The 19965-nt window shown below is 31.5% G+C and overlaps 2 protein-coding genes across 2 annotated transcripts; one reads left to right on the top strand and one right to left on the bottom strand.

Moving 5' to 3' along the window:
- Positions 1 to 5004: 5004 nt before the first annotated feature.
- On the top strand, positions 5005 to 11855 carry LOC134273054 (uncharacterized). The gene is made up of 3 exons (XM_062755222.1): positions 5005 to 5106; positions 8138 to 8279; positions 11527 to 11855. The coding sequence occupies exons 1-3, from the start codon at positions 5073 to 5075 to the stop codon at positions 11813 to 11815; spliced, it is 465 nt and encodes a 154-aa protein (XP_062611206.1). The 5' UTR covers positions 5005 to 5072; the 3' UTR covers positions 11816 to 11855.
- Positions 11856 to 13139: 1284 nt separating this feature from the next.
- Positions 13140 to 19537, bottom strand: LOC134273062 (protein slit-like). The gene is made up of 10 exons (XM_062755229.1): positions 19353 to 19537; positions 19115 to 19186; positions 18938 to 19009; positions 18775 to 18846; positions 16973 to 17044; positions 16406 to 16572; positions 15688 to 15753; positions 14982 to 15045; positions 13396 to 13691; positions 13140 to 13233 (listed from the first exon to the last, which is right to left on the bottom strand). The coding sequence occupies exons 1-10, from the start codon at positions 19535 to 19537 to the stop codon at positions 13187 to 13189; spliced, it is 1113 nt and encodes a 370-aa protein (XP_062611213.1). The 3' UTR covers positions 13140 to 13186.
- Positions 19538 to 19965: the final 428 nt, after the last annotated feature.

The raw sequence follows: 19965 nt of genomic DNA, 5'->3' as shown, positions 1-19965 counted from the left end.
TTCCCGCCTTATCCTTCATGTAAGTTACAACTGATAGAACAGCTTTTGGAACAGCTTTATCCAATTTTCCCGCCAGAGTTTGTTTGCAAACAAACCAAAATCCGCAAACAAAAATAGTGCACAATAAAACAGATAACAATAATAAAAGTTTTCTTAATCTAAAATGAAAAACTATATTTTGCAACAAAGAAAGACAAATGAATAATATAAAAAACATAAAGTTTTCGCTTTGTTTAAACTGTAATGGCGTAGTCCCTGTATTCATACGCCAGACAGACTTCGGTGATTTGGTCTTGTGTGTTATGTGTATTTATCACTATTTATTTTACAATGCTTTTATTAGGGTCAAACAAAGTCAATGTAAATATTGAATATTTAAGAGCCATTCTCTGAAATGACTTGAAATTTTATACAGGAGCTTGGCACAGTTAGTTTCAGAATTTCTCCAAACTCTCTATGATAAAAGTATTTGATACCCATAAATAATTTCGAACAAAAATTGGTTCGTATGTGCTAAAGTTACCATGACAAGTTTGAATGTATACTGGTTAACGTCCCTCTCCAGAATATTTCACTGATATGGAGACGTCACTATTGCCTGTGAAGGGCTGCAAATTTAGGCCTCTGCTCGGCACTTACGGCCTTTGAGCAGGGAGGGATCTTTATCGTGCCACACCTGCTGTGACACGGGACCGCCCCATTTAGTCGCCTTTTACGACAAGCAAGGGGTACTGAGGACCTATTCTAACCGGGATCCCCACGGGAGTGACAAGTTTGAAAAATGACAAGTTTGAAAAATGCCAACAATTGACAATGATTGCATTGTTTCCTACAGTTGAAGATCTGATGTCTTTACTGCATGGTAAATATGTTTCAAATGGGTGAATCAACTATTGTATGCGTTACTACGGAACAAATGTAATAATGTATTCAAAAAAAAAATAATCATTGAAGTTTATAAAGTCATACACGTAAAGATAAAAAGCAATTATAGGAATGTGACCACATACATGTAATAGAGAAGAGAACCTTGAAAAAAACCAAGAACGAATTTTGATATTTCATTTTGGTTGGCAATGGTTTCCAAGAATTCTATACAAAAGAAACCCTTAAAATTTACACTCTTTATGTTCAAATATGATCCTATCGTTTAAAAAAGTACTTTTTCTTATACCTGATGATCAATTTTTGAAAGTGTTGGTTTTGTTCTAATTTTCCCGTTTAAAAAACTTTAGATAAGATTCTTTGAAAAAAGCATTGCTATGGAAATAAGCTGAAAAATATGCTTATCAATCTGAAAAAAAAGTTTCCTTGTATACGTACCTGTAAATGTAGATTCCCAAAGGTTTTATGATTGTTATTTATTAATGGCTAACCTGTCTTTTAATTTTGCATATCATTCAGTCTCTAACTGGACGCAGGAAGCTGACTCACAGGGTTTAAAATTGATTTTAAGTTTACAGAATCGAGCATTTTACCTTCTTGGTTACCATTTCTATAATGTTGTTTTCTTCATCAAATTTTATCAATATATAATATTAAACTTTAGTTCTACAAGATAAGTGTTATTCAAGGTGAGTCATATATGGACCGCTCTCTGGCAAAAGGGGTCTTAATGACAAAAATTTTTAAATTGACTTTTTCAGATATTTCAAATCTACATCAAATTTAGGCACGTCTTCAATTCTCATTCGCGGCGCCACGTCATACCTAAGACGCAAACATAGGTTGTGATCTTTTGCCAAGCACTCGGCACTTAAGTGAAAGTCTTTCGGATATGACTTTAAAAACGTAGGTCTTGTGTCACAGTAGGCGTTGGCACGATAAAGAACCCTAACTGCTCAATGGATATGAGTGTCGAGTAAAGGTCTAAATTTGAAGCCCTTCACCGGTATACGGTGACGTCTTCATTTCAGTGAAAAATTCTCGAGAGGGACGTTAAATAATATACAATTAATCAATCAAATTTAAAACATACAGTAAAAATTAAGCATGTAAGTTGCTTTAGTTTCAAATTAATACGTGTATGAACACAACATGTTGCCAAGACAATGACGTTATTCATCTTTATTGAAAAGAAATCAGAACTTTAGAACAAGATTAATTGATGCAAAGCATGAAATGGGCCGCGAACACATTATCATTTTAGCATTTATGGACGAGAAATCCAAGGAAAAAATCAAATTAAAACAAAAATTACACTACCTAGCATGGCGCATTTCAGTTAAAGGCTACTCCCTTTTTATGCATTCAAAAATTAATTTCCAATCTTTTTACAAACAAATTTTATAAACGCATGGATTGTGTCATTTGCAACTGTAATATTAATTCAAACAAAATGAATAACTTCCTTTTAAGTACTTGTAAAATATACATTTACATGTTATTTTAGCCGCATCGTATTTTTCAATCCGGAAACTCATTACGTTTTGCTTTTATAGTTTATGTACGCCCACCTTTGGGAATAGTTCTTGCAGCATTTTTTTTTTTTAATTATGAATTATTTCATATCTACTGAAAAATGAAAAAGAAATTGAAACTTATAACAACCATTAGGAGAAGGTATAAAGAGAATACAAACTGTATAAGTTTCATTCACGACTTTTATTATTATTATCAATAAAGAAATGTTTCCCTCAGGCAATGAAAAAATAATGCCTCAATTTCCCATGTGCATATTCTTACACAACTAAAAAAAAGATCGGTCGCTCCTACAGCCGATAATAATGGGTGTTAATATTAATTATTATACCTCTACTGATTTTTATGCGGATCGATAGTTCCCAGACATTTATTGGTTTTGTCATGTCTGTTTGTTTTTCTGTTTGTAATTTTCTGTTTTTCTGAAAAAAAGCTATTTTAGCATATAGGTCACAGTCAAGGTCACATTGATCTTTGTATCATTCAAAAACGCTTAAGTAGTGGAGTGTGCATGCCAAATATCACGTATCTGCCCCTCATGGTTCAAAAGTAATGCAGAATATGGCACACTAAATTCCCAAAATTGAGTTAAGCATAATTTCACAGTCAATAAACTAGGTTTATCGGTTGTAAAGTATAGTTTACGGACTGTAAACTATACTTAACAACGTCAATCTAAATTTTACTTTGTAAACCATAGTTAACGCGTTAAGCTATGTTTCAGAAGCGTAAACTATAATACTTAACACTGAAAACAGTCATTTGCGACTGAGAAACATAGATTATCTGATAAATACAGTTTCACGATTTGTAAACTATGGTTTACAACTCTTAACTATAGTTAACGGTCTGGTAGATGTAGTTTCTTCACAATTTGTGAAACAATGATTATCAACTGTAAACTATAGTTCACGAATGTACATCAATTTTTAACGATTTATTGCAGACAGATAAACTTAGATAAGCATTCGTAAACTATAGTTAACAACCGTTAAGTATAGCTTTACAGATGAAAACTGTAGCTTTCGAATTGTAATGGTTTGTAAACTAAAGTTTACAGTCGATAAACCTAGTTTATCAATTGTGAAACTGTGTTAAGCTCATTTTTCTGAATTTGGCGTGTCATACCTGTAGATTCAAAAAGCTATTTTAGCCTATATGTCATAGTCAAGGTCACAAGGTCATTGATCTGTGTGTCATTTGTAAAAACTTAATTCGTGGAGTATGCATACCAAATATGAAGTCTCTATCCTGAAGGTTCAAATGTTATGACGAAGGTTAGAGTTAGCAGACAAACAAACAGATAAACAGACAAACAGTCAGGCAGGACAAAAATATTTCTGCATGTCCATATAGTAATACAATGATAAACATGCGAAGTAAACACCCCACTCTATCCCTGCCCCTCCTCTCTTGACACGTACACACATACAGTACACTTCTTATTTGTTAACCAATGTTCACATGCCGAAAATAATAATCAAGAGCTTTTATTGACCTATTGTGAGTCTATGGTTATTAAAAGTAGGTTATTGGTTGAAATTTAATTAAACTAATCAAAAATAAGCCAATCAAAATTAAATTAATGCTTTATAGATAAGAACAGTGTATTCAATAAAACTAAAGTCAGAGTTAGAAAAAAAAAGTTTTGGATGTATATGTCCGTAAAAGCCGTAACATTGGTTTCACTTTTTTAGTTCTAAATATTTTTTAAATCATGTTTCCCATGTTGTTTACATATATATTTTCAAATTTATTTTATGATGTTTTGTGTTTAAAGCAATAAAAAAACCATTTATATTATTTTTGTTTTACTACATATTGTTTTATTACATTTTGCGTCGTCTTCAGTGTAAAAATAAAAAAAACGCAAAATGTAACAACGAACAAGCACGTTATTACATTTGCGTTGATCTCGATGCAAAATATAACGACGCAAAATGTAATAATCTAAAAATCTTGTTATTACATTTTGCACTATTACATTTTGCGTTGATCTCGACGCAATATGTAATAGTGCAAAATGTAAAGGATTATTACATTTCGCATTCTTATTACATTTTGCATTGTAACACCGCTCTAAAAAATGGGTTTTTTTCCCTCTTGGCTGGAAGTAGTCAATAATTTTTTTTATAGAAGTGGAAATTTCGACAGAATGAAAATTGTTTTAAATGCTTAAAACCCATAATGAATAAAATGTCTTTGATGGCACATTGTACCTCTACATAATATATAATGTTTTCTTTTCAGCTGTGCAAATCGTAATATACACCCAGTGTACAAATATTATTTTTAACAATCTTTTTTTTTTCTTCTTTTTTCAATGATTTTTGATGAGAGTTTTAGTAAAGTGCACTTTTAATTATAATTGTAATTTCACAAATTTCCTTAATGAGTAACGCAATCATAATAATTGTAGGAACATAAGGGAGAGAAAAAAATATTTCCACGTATTCATGTACATGTATATATATATGCACTATTTCTATTTAAATCTATTAAATACATGCTTTAATTGAAAAAAAAGTCACTAGAGGAGGCTTCATAAACATGTATTAATGATGGTTAACTGATGTTATCAACTCAAGGGTGTCTAAGTGTGTGATAACCGTCTTCCCTTCCTTCCGCCTTAACAAAGCCGGAACTATTACATGATTGAACATATAAAGATAAACACGATGTCAGGTAAGCTTGTTCTTGTTCGCTTTAACCTGCTGTAATTATTGAAATATCAGAGAGAAATGTGGGGAGGAGAAGTGAATGGTTGGGTGCATTGTCTAGTATATATCTTTAATCTACTAAGGGGGAGGGTTTTTTTTGCATGTCATATGTACATCCCTGTTTAAATAAATTTTATTTTGGTGAGGATAAGTAAACTTTAAAAGACTAATGCATGCAAATGGAATTCAAACTTTGATAATATATAATATTGATACAAGTTTTAATTAAAATAAAGAACATTTACTTTAGGGGATGGCGTTTAAAGACAGATGATACCAAAACACTTTTGTCAAAATATTTTAAAATAACAACTTATGTCATGTTAAATAAGATCTACCGAGTACGTTTTAACTTCCTTTTCATTAAAGTGTCACAAAAACTGGATTCGAAATGAAAAAAGGAATTTTACATTGTATACGATTTATAGATTTTAAGGATAGTTTCAGAAGGGTAGTGAACATCACATAAGGTTTAAATTCCGTTATATTTTAAAATTTATATTATTGCAGCCCGGAGGACCGGGCTGCTCTATACATATAAGTTTAAGTGTTGGTGTATGGGGATTCGGGTGGGGGTAGTTATTTGGAATTAAAGGTTTTCTAAACATTGAAATGATTGTTAATCAGAATGTTCTTTCCTTTATAAATTACGAGATACATAATATATTAACTTCCATAAAGTGAATCTGTAAAAATATATACGTTTTTCATATTTAATAAATAAAATTGTTTATTTACTATCGAAAATCATTTACTATCGAAAAAACGACAGGCTCCCTTTTTTAGAACATCGATTTTTACTTCTCGGATACAAACGTACTCTGTACAGTTCGTGTTTTATATTCTAAAATTGAAAATTAATACATTTTTAAATATAGATAATGCGTGTGTCTAACTTCAATTTATATTTTATGCTGCCAACATTTACTTGAGGAAATGATCAAGTTTAAAATGGTATCGTTTTGATTGATTTTTTATCCGTTACAAGTTTTCAAAATATTCGCGACTATCGTCTCCATCAATTAAACGCATGCCTTTTCACACATATCGAAGCGGTTTGATGATCAAGACTCATTTTCATTGTTTACTTTATATATTTCCCAGGCGACAATTGATGGTTGCATCAATGTTTTCTTGTTTGCAATTGAATTAAAAACCAATCCAGGCATCCAATTTTTTTGTTTGTATCAATCTGTCCCTAATCATACATTCAAATACTCGGGAAGCGATTAAGATCAATTCTAGCTGTTGTATCGAAAGTCCGGTCTCATTTTACATTGTACATCCGACCCCTTCTTTCATTTTAAATTGCTCTCTTTTGACAAACACATCTTCCCCGGGATGTTCTGTACTGATTAGCCTTCAACACAAACTAAGACCCTATCTGATATTCCATATTTCTGATTTTCTACTTCCCCGACTTCATACAGAGAAATAGCAAAACAGAATGGGATTATACCGCTAAGACAATACAGATTTCTGATATAGACAGATTATCTACTAGGCGCCATAGGGTGTTTATATTTTCAAACATGCAGGAAACAATGATGATGAATCTGCGAAGTGTGTGTCAATATATTGTTGCTATGAACAGGAAGTTTTTATTATTGTGTATAAAACATCGAGAAACTCAGCGAGTGACTTTTGTTCATTAGCAAATGCTAAATTCATACTAATTATATCAGACAAGTTCACTCGATTAGTGTTCCTTTTTGTATTTTTGCAAAACATCAGAGATATTCTATAAATCATAACTGCGTTTTATGAAATACATAATATTGAATAATGTTATATTTCTTGCATTAATTACATCTCCAAGAGTCGTGTTGCAAATTTTTTTTTCTCTAAAATTTAGGCCTCTATGGATATTTTGAACTAGACTACTTAAGCAGAAAATATCCGGAACACCAGTATTATATGCAGTAGTGTATCAGATTTAAAAAAAACAAAACAAAATGAAGTAGTCATATACATGAGAACAGTCTTTCTAGGAAACTTTTAGACTGACAACACATTTAAGCAGCATTTCGGAGACAAAATAGAGTTGCTAATTAAAAAACAACAACGAAAAATGCCCTTCAAATACAATTACATGTATAAAAAGGATGTTAAATTGGAAAGTATAAAAATGCACATGTTAAAATTAACTGATCCGTCATTACTTCAAATTTCATATTGTTTTTTTTTTCAGTGTGAGATTTGTTATGTTTCGATTAAATAGCTAAAATACAAACAAAACAAAATAAGCTTCATTAAGGCATCAATTGTTGCATGGGAAATACAATAAGTAAATCTATTGAAGTCTAATGCATGTCAATTATGTAGATAACAAGCAATATTCAAGCTGTAACGTGCATTAAACAAAAGAAAAACAGGAGCAGACAAGTACTTTTAAAACATCACAGGTAGAATCAGGTGTTATAGTGGAGTAAGCATCCCTTCCCATCCAGTAATACCCACCTTGTGCTTCTCGTTATGATCGGAAAATAACCGAAAAATCCGTCGTCAATTTAGTGTATAAATAATAGTCTATCAATTAGTATGAAAAACGTCTGTCGGCATTTCACTAGATGAAAGGTTGAATTTGCTGACAACGTCATTGCGTCGACCACAAAACTCACGAAATGATTACTTAAAACGAGAGAGCCGATATTCTCCAACTTGTTTGTCAATACATTACCTATTTTAGAAAGTGTTTATCCTTAAAACATGCTTTATGTTATCAATCGTCCAGGATATATAAAACCCCTAAGGAGGTGATAAAGGTACATTGTTGCATAAAAAGGGAAGTTGACGATTGAAAAGTCAAAGTCATCGCATGTATCATGAAGCATTGATATTAAAAAAAATCCTTCCAAAATGTCTTAATTTAAGTTACTGAGCGTCTACCTGAATGTATTTTAATTGCTTTTCTGTTGTAGATAATTTTCTTTATTTGTATTTTATATATTTTTAGTATCAATCAAAATGAAGTTAATTTTTGATCCTCTTTTCAGCATTACTGTCCTTTACACAGTTTACGGACTTCGCCTCCTACTTTTCCTTTCCCTTCCCCTTCAGTGTGTACCTCGGCCTCGCTGTTGTCGTCTTCGGGGTGCTACTCTGTGCCTTTGTTGGAATGATAATATGTTTACGGAGGTACGTATTACTGACATTTGATTTTGCCAAACTGATTGGTATTAACTCTGAAGCACAGGATGAGACTGCATGTTTCTGCACTGAACTGAATGATAACTGAAAGGTCTTGAAACATATGTCTTAATAGCATAACTCTGTCATTCAGTAACATTTCAGTAATATTTCAGTTCACTGAACGGCACAGTTTTATCATGTGATACTGTTTATTAAATTTTTTACTATTTTATCATTGTTTCTTATCTTGAGATTTCATATTTTCTTTCATTCTTTATAGAAACTTCATTATGTTTAATGATCAATTTTCGATTATAAAAGTCATTTCTTTTATAATTAACCACCCCCTCCTCCAACGATTTTTCAGAGGATTTCGATATCCCCAATGTGGCTTTTTATATGGATATGGCAAAACAAAATTAATCGATGCTAATGCATGCAAACAAATTATTATTTGAAATTTTTTTTTTGCTCGGCACACAAGATAAAAGCAGAGACAATGATACGCTAATCTACAATCAAGCTGGTCCAGTAATTTTAAAATGATTGATTCAGTGTATTTATATTTGATGAGTGACTGCAATTTAAAGGACAGATAGAGGCCATTATTTCATAATAAGACGGGCTTATTTCCACATTAAGGACAAACGAGATTTAACGAAAATCGATAGCTGTTTTGATTTACTTTGATTTTTTTTTAAACTGAGTGATGAGAAAGAGAATGCACTTGAGTTTGTTTTATGTCAGTGTATTCTTTTTTCCAAGATTTTTCAAAGAGATTTGCCTTGATTGAGAAGTTATCCCTCAAACGGAACAAAGACTTAATTTAAAAATGATATCCATAGAAAAAAATCTAATTACAAAATATCTTGAAGAGAATTTGATGGTGATGATACTAATCTTGTGTTATCTAATGAGAGACAAAGCTTCAAATGAGAGGTAGAGCCCTTCCAGTCTCCTTTGATGCTTTTGTTTCATTTACATATGACATGCTTCCATACTCCATGAAATTTTAAAACTTATCAATTTTTACAGACAAAAGAGACGAAATCTTTATTTGTCATCAATTTATTTTCATTTAAACTGTAAATGTAATCCTAAACGTGCTTGAGAAATCAATGCAATTTATCATTTTTCTCTCTCTCATAGAATGATTAAAGAAGAATGTATCCATGTTCATCGAATAAACCTCTTTGTTCCGCAGTCTACATTTCCCCCTTACGTTTCTATTTTAACAAATTACGTGATAGACATAGATTGCATTATAGATGACTATTGCAGCTTTGGTTTCATTATTTCTAGCGTTTTTTAATGATTTCAAGAAAAATCAAATTTATTTTAAGACAATTGATAAGGAATCAATAAAATTGGAGATAGATGATACAAAAAAAACCTCTATTAAAAAAATAGAAAATAAAAAAAGCAAGTCTTGTTTATAAAAGTACGTTGGATACAAAAGGATGATTGCAGAAAAGCTGAATTTTGAAGATCTTGGAAGGTTTCCAATTCAAAATATTTTAGAAATTAATTTTTGCATTATTTACAACAAAAATATCCAAGTATTTCAATTTATATTTTATACTGAATATACCAATTCAGGCACATTTTTTGTATCATCTGTACTTAAATTCCAAGGTTTAGACTCGCTACAGAATGCTATGCAGTCGTTTATCAAAGATTATATGCTAATGATGCCGACGTTGACAAGATGTTTTAAACATGGATTACTTTTATCTAGTTACCAGGCATAAATTTGCAATCATGTATCCCATTTTCACGTCAGCGCATGAGAATGATGTCCTTGATGGTTTATTCTTCCTTGTTTAATAGACTAATCCGCCCTCTTTTATTTGCACAGATTGCGTCAGATATGGCATTAATTTAACAGTTGTATCACTTAAGACCTTAATTTTGAAATCAGATAATTTTCAAAATACATGTAGTTAAGAAACACCACAAGAAACTTTTGTTACATTATAGAATTTTTGATCATTTTTTTTTTTTTTTGTGTGTTTAAGCTAACGCCTAATATTCACTGTAAAAGTCAATATATTGATCGTAGATACAAAGTCCCCTTCTTGAAAATAATTTTCCTATATAATTTTTTAAAATCTTAAAAGCTTATTTAATTAATTAACGTATCATAAGATGTTCCAAGACTGAAAATTACACTCATTACTGAGAGTTTTGAACAGATATCGAAAAATAGAATTCCTTGTTTGTTTCTTGTTTTTTTTATTATTTTGTCTTTTTTCTTTTAGAAACAAAAATACGTTTTCAGCTTTGATTTTTAAGCAGAGCCTAAGATTTATAGCAGTATCATCAAGGCGTAATTGAATACAATTGTTGTAATAAAATGTGATTAAACCTGGTCAAAATAAGCAGTAGTCACTTCTTATGGCGGGGAAATAATCAAATTAAAATGATCCAATCAGAAATTTCAGACTTGTTTATCATGTTTATTCTGACTTATGGAAATATTTACCGATATTTCATAAACTTGTTTTGCAGAAAGATTTAATGATACACAAAATATCCATACTATGGATTAAATGCAAAGTCCTGGCCCCGGGGTCATGAAGCATCTTAAGCTTAAGTCAAAAAATGTCCTAGATGTTGAAAATTTTTAGAGGTCAAGCAGCCCAAAATGAAAATGCTTTCCGATTTTGTATCATCAGTCTACTGTTGTATGCAAATTATGAGTTTCCTTTAAAAAGTTTTAAAGATTTTATAGTAATTTGAAATTTTGACTTAAGTCTAAGTCTGTTTCATGATCCCGGGGCCTGATCAGAAGTATGTAATTACATGTACAGGTCGATTTTGAAAAATTAGTGCGAAAAAAACAACAACAATGAAGTCGAAACTTAGTATGAATTATTAAGAATGCTGTCTCTTACGTATAGATTTAGAAAGATGTAAATAAGTCTGAAATTCCTATCGATTAAATTACATCATCAGCATTAATAAGATGTGTAGGAGGCACTACTACCGGTAGGTCAGTACAGGTATGGATGGGTGGCTTGCCTCTATGCCCATGTAACGACGGAATGTGACCCCGTATAACATTGACTGGGATATCAAACTCATACGTAGAAAAATTACCCCTCGGTCAATAGTCTATCTGGGGAGAGAGCACTTTTCGTCGGTACAGCGTATAGATGTATCCCTTTAAATTGAGCCTTATTTACCCCGTCCCGAAGAACAGAATTAACCCGTCTGAGACATTAAGAATAATTTCTTTATTTATCTTTAGATGTTGCTGTACGGGGGACATGAAGATGAATCCAGACGAATTCTCAAGTACTCGACAAATAGTAGATATAGAAATGGCGAACAAAGGTCAACAGTCCATAAAACACAAACGATCTCGGTATAAAGCCAAATTAGGAGATAGTTCAATTCAGGAGGAACCAAGTTCCCATGGGTACGAAGATATCGAAGACCTTGATGAAGATGATTATGAGAATGTTGGGGACAAACTCAGTACTAGTGGTTCTGACTCGGATGATTTTGATTATGAAAATCTTAGGGGCGGTGTTTAACTTTTGATCCGTCGTTGTGTGCAACTGGTTGATTTCTACTCTTATTTCATGTATTGAATAAAATGTAACGTAACTGGTTAAATAGTTAAATAAATAGTTATAACATTTGGGTGTTTATGGATCTTATTCTTTCCACATGTACAGTGTATACACCTGAATGAATTTTGCATGTTTTGTCTAAAAATATTAATGTATTTACTTCAATTGAAGTAGATAAATCATCCATAATTTCCCATTGTAAAACAAGTCATTATAATATGGTTACATGTATGTATGGAAATATAATTCACGTTTCTTGGTTCTGAATATTCTTTTATTAAGAATTTACTATTCATTTTTTCACTGCATAGTTGCTCTCTTGTTTGAAAAACAAGAGAGTCTGACCGTCATAAACCAGAAAGCTACAAATCGATAATTATTGCACAAAACTTAGATTTACAGTGTCCCATTTGTACAGATGTCTATTTGCTATCTAGACATCTTGCTTATTATCTTGTTAACTTTTCCAATAATTCCCAACAGCCATTTAGACTGATTTAGGCCGTTTTAAAAATTCGCATTCTGACCTCCATGTTAATATTATTATGAAAATTACATGCCCGGGTGTATCATCGTCTCCTCTTGATGACGGTATACATAGATGGAGTATTTGACATGTAGCTTTCAGAAACAGACTTCCTTTTTTCGTGACTGTTTGATATCTTAGACAAGTACTGTCTAAACCCTCAGCCACCCCCCCCCCTTCACCCCAAAAAAGACAAAAGGCAAATGGAGATTTTTACATCGTTTATTTTTCACCAATAAGTGACTTTGTTAAAAATCACTGTAATTTTCCAGACAAAAACTCTGAAGTCGATATCAAAAGAATGTTGGAGTTCTCTATTGACAACATTTATTTAGTCTGCAGAAAAGATATGTAAGGAAGTTTTAGAAATCCAACTGGCTACCGGCATGTCTAATTCTTATATTCATTTAATTTATTTTTTTAAATCTAGATGAGGAGAAGAAACTCATGCCGTGACCTTTAACTCGATGTTTCACCGACGTTTTAATAAACAGTTTTTATTATTTTCTTTCATACATCATTCATGTGTCTTCGAAAATAAAATCTGCAATATAACTATTTTTTAATACTCAAATTGCAGATTTTAATAGACAAAATGAATAAAACTCCCTGGGTTCACAAACAATATAAGGCATAGATAGCAGAGACATGCATTTGTTGAGAATTAAAGCTATATGTCTGTTATTTTTTCCTCACACTCATTTAGATGTACAAGAATTGTTTTGATTCTTTCGCTTTTGATTGCATATCAATGAAGAATTCACTATGAAAGTCCTTTTTTCATATTTTCATTTCATCTGAACAAGCTATACAGTTGGTCTTCTGTAAATCTGTGTCTGCGTGGACTTGCTCTCTGAAATGTACAGAAGGGAAAAGGCTGACAAATTATCTGAGGTCTCTTCTTCTCCGTCTCTACACGTCTGTCTTTCTTCTCCTCTCTCAGACTCATTTACATTTATTTTATATGAAAATTACGTTGAGGGAAACACAAAACACAATAATTGATGCAGCATACCTCGACAAACATTAGCAATATCTTCATAATCGCTGTTCACACGTTGAATCCGACTGTATCTATTGCCAGAAATAGGAGACCCACTGCAGGTTTCGTATCCGCTGGCGAAGCAGGTTGGATCCTCCTCCAAGTCTCCAGAGAATCCACTGTTATGGCTGTAATAGGTCACGTTGTCCATTGAAGAGTCCACCAGATCCCGTAATGAGGAGAGAGATGACATCTGACATCCAGTTGTAAATATAACAGGGGAGTCTGCCTCTTCATTATTGGTGGGACCGTTGCATCTAGAATGTTTTCTATAAGACACGAGATTGAAAGTTTAAGAAATCTCATTAAAGACTCCTTACATTAAAATGATTCCTTATGATAGAGATATAATGATAAGTCTCTGAGAATAAGTTTGTTGAGTTCTATTAGACGGTAGGTTCCTAATATGCATAAGTAAGCAAGGGACATGAACAACAGATGTAAGCGTTTCCAACTGCCATTAATGTAATTATGGTAAAAATATACTGGGGAAAAGTTGACAAAGAACGAGAAAAAAGTTAATGATTTCATTGAGTATTGAAAAAAAAAATCAATGAATGCATCTTTTTCAGTTTGTTGAAAATTTTCCCTAATACTTTTCACATTAACGCAATTCTCTGGTAACCCTTAAAAGGCTTTTTACTGTACCTATGCTCCATTATTTTTACAGCCAGGTCTATATTTGGTAAGGGCCAAAATCTTCCTTGCAATCTTTATCAGTTTGTGACCAAAGTTCACAGAATTGAACCAATTATACAACTGAATGGAAATTGAAATGTCTAGAAACGTTTCTGAATGGCAGATTTATGCCATTTCTAAATTATCAGTGAGTTTTTTCATCACTAAATTAATGGAATATTTTTTTCCTTGTGAGTATCTGTATGTTGTGTCTTATTATATTATAAGATACCACATAGTCTGGCACATCTGTTTCATACTTAGATAATTTACTTCTAAATGACGTTAATGGTAAACAAACAACCAGGCTCGTGATGACATTACTTTTTCTATCGTCAACTTCCCTTACACATGTTATATATGCAGCAATATACCTTCATCACATGCACTCGGCGTTTATATATCTCAGTTGATTTGATATGGAAGAGCATGCTCTACGTATAAACAATTTCTTAAACGAGGTAAATTATTGACAAGCAAGTTGATGAAACACGAACATCAGCAGTCTCGTTTAAAGTCATCATTTGGTTGATACAGTGAACTTGTCAGCAAATGCAATGATCATTGAGTCAAATGCTGACGTTTTTCATACAAATTGTTAGTCTATTATTTACACATTGAATTGACGATGGATTTTTCCGTTATTTCCCGATCATAACAAGGAGCACACGGCGGTCAGCAGGGGATACTCGTTCCTCCAAGGCACCTGCTCCCACCTCTGATGTTTTAGGGGTCCTTTTTTTCTCTGCTTCTATTTTGTCGTATTGTTTTATGGACTTTGAAATTGAATACTGTTCGTTATCTCCATATCCTTCATTCACAAACTTAATATAGTCCATTTAGAAAAGGATTTTATAGGAAGTCATTATTGATAAAGTTACCTCTTTCGTATGAGAAAATAGGACACTGTTGATATCAGCATTCCTAAAATCAATCCTGTAGCTACTATCAAAGGAAACGGATAAATGATTTACAATGAATTCGAAAGAACTTTATTGACATGTCATCTCATATTATCAAAGCAAAGAGAAATAACTCCTTCCAATGAAAAGGTTTAAAATATAGTAAGATATTAAAGTAATATTGCATTACATGTAGATATGTCGCTGTTAGTTCATGACACTTTTTTCATTATTAAACTTTTTTATGATTTAGGATTTAGAGAAATATAAAGAACACGGTATTGCATCGTAATGTATACCAGGTACATGTACATATATTTTGGTAAAACTCAATGTCTTTCATGTAAAAAAAAAAAGATTTGTTATTTTTCTAAAAAAAAAATTATTTAAAAAAAAATTTAGAAATTTAATTTTAATTTAAATTCGTATATAAGAGACAATATTGTTAAAAAATAAGCATTACTAAAGAAAGCAACGAACTTAATCTTAAAACTGTGACAGATTGACATTCTGAAAAGAAATTGTCATTTATTTTTTTTTCTCTTTTAACATTTAAATATCTGAATGTAAAAAAATCTTTCAAAAAGTCTGTTTTGAGAACATTTTTAAAGAGGTTAACAGTTTATTATAAAAAATATTTGTATCATTGTATTCCACTCTGGCATATTTATTGCATTATACTTACAATAATAAGAAGCTGGTATCGTTGAGTCACCAGAACTCCTAACAGCAATACTGGAATGTGTATCTACTAAAAGATTTAATTAATTTACATTGTACAGTGATTCGAAAACTCTCATATAGGCTTAGATTTTTTATTATCAGAAAACAACCAATTATAATGTCATTACTTTATTACTAATTCAACATAAAGAAGGGCAGTACAAGTACATTTCTATGCATACATGTATATGTAGTAAAAATAAAACTAAAAGCAAATGGACAACATAATTTGAAAAAAATCTCAAAATAAGTACCATTGAATACAATTGAAATATACATGTATGAAGATAACGAATAGTATTCAAGCTCAGGTTTCCATTCAACAATACAAATCAGGAACAAACACGGACCTCATCAGTAAGGTTGAGGTGCCATCGGGAATAGAACATCCCCTATAGACCAGTCACACCCGTGGTGTGTTCCTTTACATGATACAAAAAAAATCTGTCGATAGTTCAGTATGTAAATAATGGCGTTTAGCTAACAATTAGTGTTAAAAACGTCACTCAGCATGTCAACCTTAGAACTTACGAAATGATGAATTTAAACATTATTGTTGATGCTCTAAAATTGTGTTTCGTAAGTGTGAAAAGTTTGTTAAACTGTTCAAATAGTTACCTTTTCTTCTGAATTTTATTTAGAAAAAGAAAGTAAAAAAATTAAAATAAATGTAATTATACCACAGTTCAGACGTGTGAAGTTCACAAGAGTAACCTCCTTTCCCTTCAAATCAGGAGGGTATGCACATTGTGTTGCTGATCTCTGGGATATGATGGGGTGTGCATTGAGGAATTGAGCAAACCACTCTATAGCACATGTACAATGAATGGCATTTCCTGTAAGGTATCTGAAAAAAAGTTATTGTAAATTTATCAAAGCAATTTGCTTCAGGAACATATGTTATTGTTGATGAAAAAGATATATCACAGGCTTTTCTGTCTGAATATTTTAACTCATAGTGTAATAACTTACAATTTTAATAATACAAGTTTTAAACTCCAAATAAAATATGAAGTAAAGCTATCTTAGAATTCTGTCATTTACACCTTTAGAAAATGCACTCATCTGAAAAAATGTTTTACTTAGAACTTCCACAATAATTTATCAACAGAAGTATATGCGGCATGCGTTTCTTTTCATGGTAGTGAAAAGTGTTTTGATACCTTTATATTTTGAAAAGTGTTTTGATAACTTTATATTTTGATGGTAAAATTTATCATTATTGTTTGCGTGAGGGGAAAACTTACATTGATCGGAGCCTCGGCAGTGCTACAAATGCTTCCCTGTGAATTACAGATATGTTGTTGTTTTGTAGGTATCTGTGTAAGAGAGGGAGAATTTTGTGATTACGTTTCTTGAACAATGAAATATTTGAAGATAACAAACGATGGTCAAGCTTAAATGGAGCAGAGCAACCACTGGTCTCGTAAAACACAAGAAGTGGGATCAGGTCATCAAGGAGTAAGCAAGACACACCACGCGATTCTTGTCTTGATCGGGAAAAATGAAAAAAAATATGTCGACAATTCTGTGAATAAATCATGATTTAATAAATAAAGTAGTACGAAAATGGCCGACCTGCCTTTGATTTAATGACGGTTCGTTTATGTCAACAAGGTTACTTTATAAATCATAAAATTTACGACGTGACGCCTTTAAACGAGACTGTTTTTCATTTTCTTAAATCAACTTGTTTCTCAATAATTTACTTCATTTGGAAATTGTTCATACCTAAACGGGCCCTTGTGTATCGCATCAATCAACAGAGTAACATTTTACATAAGGTCCTATGACAATCTTTTTTTCTCTCTTTCTCTCACCCCCTTTGTTTTAGTGCGTGTATTTGTGTTTCTTGCTATCAAATTATACGAGGGTTGTTCTAAAAGTTCGTGGACGATGTCAATCCTCTTAATATTACTCACTAGAAATTTTAAATAAGCACTTCAGAATATGTAAAAATATTTGTGCTTTTTGATGTTTGAAGTTTCATTCTATTCGATTTAACTGAAATTAATTTACTTCATTTTAAAATCATCATGATCAGTACCCGCAGAGTACACTTAACGGCAATGTAACGTCAAAACATAGCGTCGATAATTTCTGTAAAAATACTATCTCTATTCATTTCACATGTTATTATACAATGCACATTCATTAAATCCTTTCTCTAATACTTGACATTTATTTTTTAAGAATTGCTCTCGTTGTAAAATTTCCTTTGTTAAGGTTTCAATTTCTTTTATAATTTAACTCTACTTTCAAAGGATAAGCAAATCTGAAACGCCTATGTCTTTCCTTGACGTTTAAGTTTTTCAAAGTTTTGTTCAGATTTTTCCAGTTTAACTGTTTCTTCAAAGATCATCCTCATCCGATATAAAGTTTATGTCACTTCAAATACTGCCTGTGATATTTGTACACATATGCACAACTTGCTTGTGACATATTTTGATTCCTCCAACATTTTTTGCATATATTCAGGATTTTTCCTGATTAAAACACAAAATTGCATCGTTATCCGCTGCTCCGTTGCGTTCTAAAATGTCATCGTTTTTGTCGTTTTCAATAAGGTCTACCTATCTTCTCAAGTTGATTTCTTTTCAACAAAGCAAAATATAAAACCATAATTTGGTACAAGAATCGATGTAACAATTTTTGTTTTAATTTCTATGTTGTTTTTCGTTTTTGCTCCATTTTACAGAGAATATTACAACAGACATTATATTTAGAGCATTATCTGTAACTTACTAAATTTTGACTTGCTCCGCGATCCGATTTTTGCATTTTTTAAATCTTGATAAGCTTTTGAATAAATTGTAATATTTTGAAAAAAAAATGAAAAAAAAAAATCAATTGGATTTATTGTTTAAATATTTCTACCAAATTTGGATAACATATGACGTCAAATAAAAAGGATATGACAGTTGTCCACGAACTTTTCGTGCAACCCTCGTAATACAAGACACACAATTTGTGTAACCGAAAAAAAGAATTCATTTTTAAATCCATCTTTGTTGGTTTTGAATTTATTTTTTATCACGACTGTACTTACATGTCATATAAAAGCTTTAATTCAAGAAAGGTCCATCGGAAAATTTGTTGCAAATTGTTGTTATTCAAAACACTGAAAGGTAAAAAGATAACATATGAATAATTAATATGAAAATATCTCTTCACAACACTAGTAAAACGTAACAATCTTAAGCTATACTTACATATCTTCCAACGAGGAAAGATTATAAAAGGCCTTTGATTCAATGTACGATATATGGTTGTTGTAAAAATTCCTAAAACAAACAAATTGTGTTTTGGAATGTAATACGAATCCAAAAATATTCTGACTAGTTTTTAATATATAAACATTAATAATATTTTATTACACCAATACTTACACGGATAAAAGACGAGGGAGTCTAACAAATACGCCCTCTCGAACACCAGCTATCTTATTGTCGTTTAGGTATCTACAAAAAATAAAATGTAATTATCCATGGCCAAATATTAAAATAAAACAATTACGAAAAGTTTTCAATAATAATTCTGAGATAAGTTGATCTTTATTTATTTGACAATGGAATTGTAATTAGTCTCTCCCTTTATAGAACGAGAACAAAAAAGTAATGAACTTACATTTGTTTAGTTGTGGGTGGAAATCCTGAAGGGATTCTGTCTAAGGATTTATTGATACAATCTATCCTGTACATGGAACAATCACATCTTGGTTCGTCTTTCAAGCATTGGCTCTCACTGGATATTAACTTGTTAATTATTAGAAACAGTGACAATCCAGTTAATTTTATCTTTCTTTTATCCATCGACAGTACTTTATTCTAGCTCTAAAACTGATTCATGTATGCCGTTCTTTTAGAATTGTTTCCGATGGACACTACATTTTATAATATCAGAAGAATATACTTCCCTTTGGAATACTCAGGAAACACGATACATGATGAAAAAAAGGATTTCCGGATTTATTTTTGATATTTCCGATAAAGCAGAAATTTGCCAAACCTTGATATTCGTGCTTTTAATTTAATTGATACGTTGATATTTAATCATATAGCCGAAAAGGCATTAAATTTCTTTTTTACTGATATTTGTGGATTACATTTCCATGAATTTCAAATATATTTAAATCATTTTGAGTACATAATTTTGCAACATAAAGGGTTTTCAAACAGAAATTTTCGAAAAAATATTATATTAATTGATTGTCTTCATTTGAATAATGCGTATTCAATAT

Source organism: Saccostrea cucullata, unplaced genomic scaffold (genome assembly GCF_032062105.1).
Source record: "Saccostrea cucullata isolate Sc308-1 unplaced genomic scaffold, CSIRO_AGI_Scuc_v1 ctg3532, whole genome shotgun sequence".
Classification (NCBI taxonomy): Eukaryota; Metazoa; Mollusca; class Bivalvia; order Ostreida; family Ostreidae; genus Saccostrea; species Saccostrea cuccullata.
This window is presented reverse-complemented; position numbering and strand designations above follow the sequence as displayed.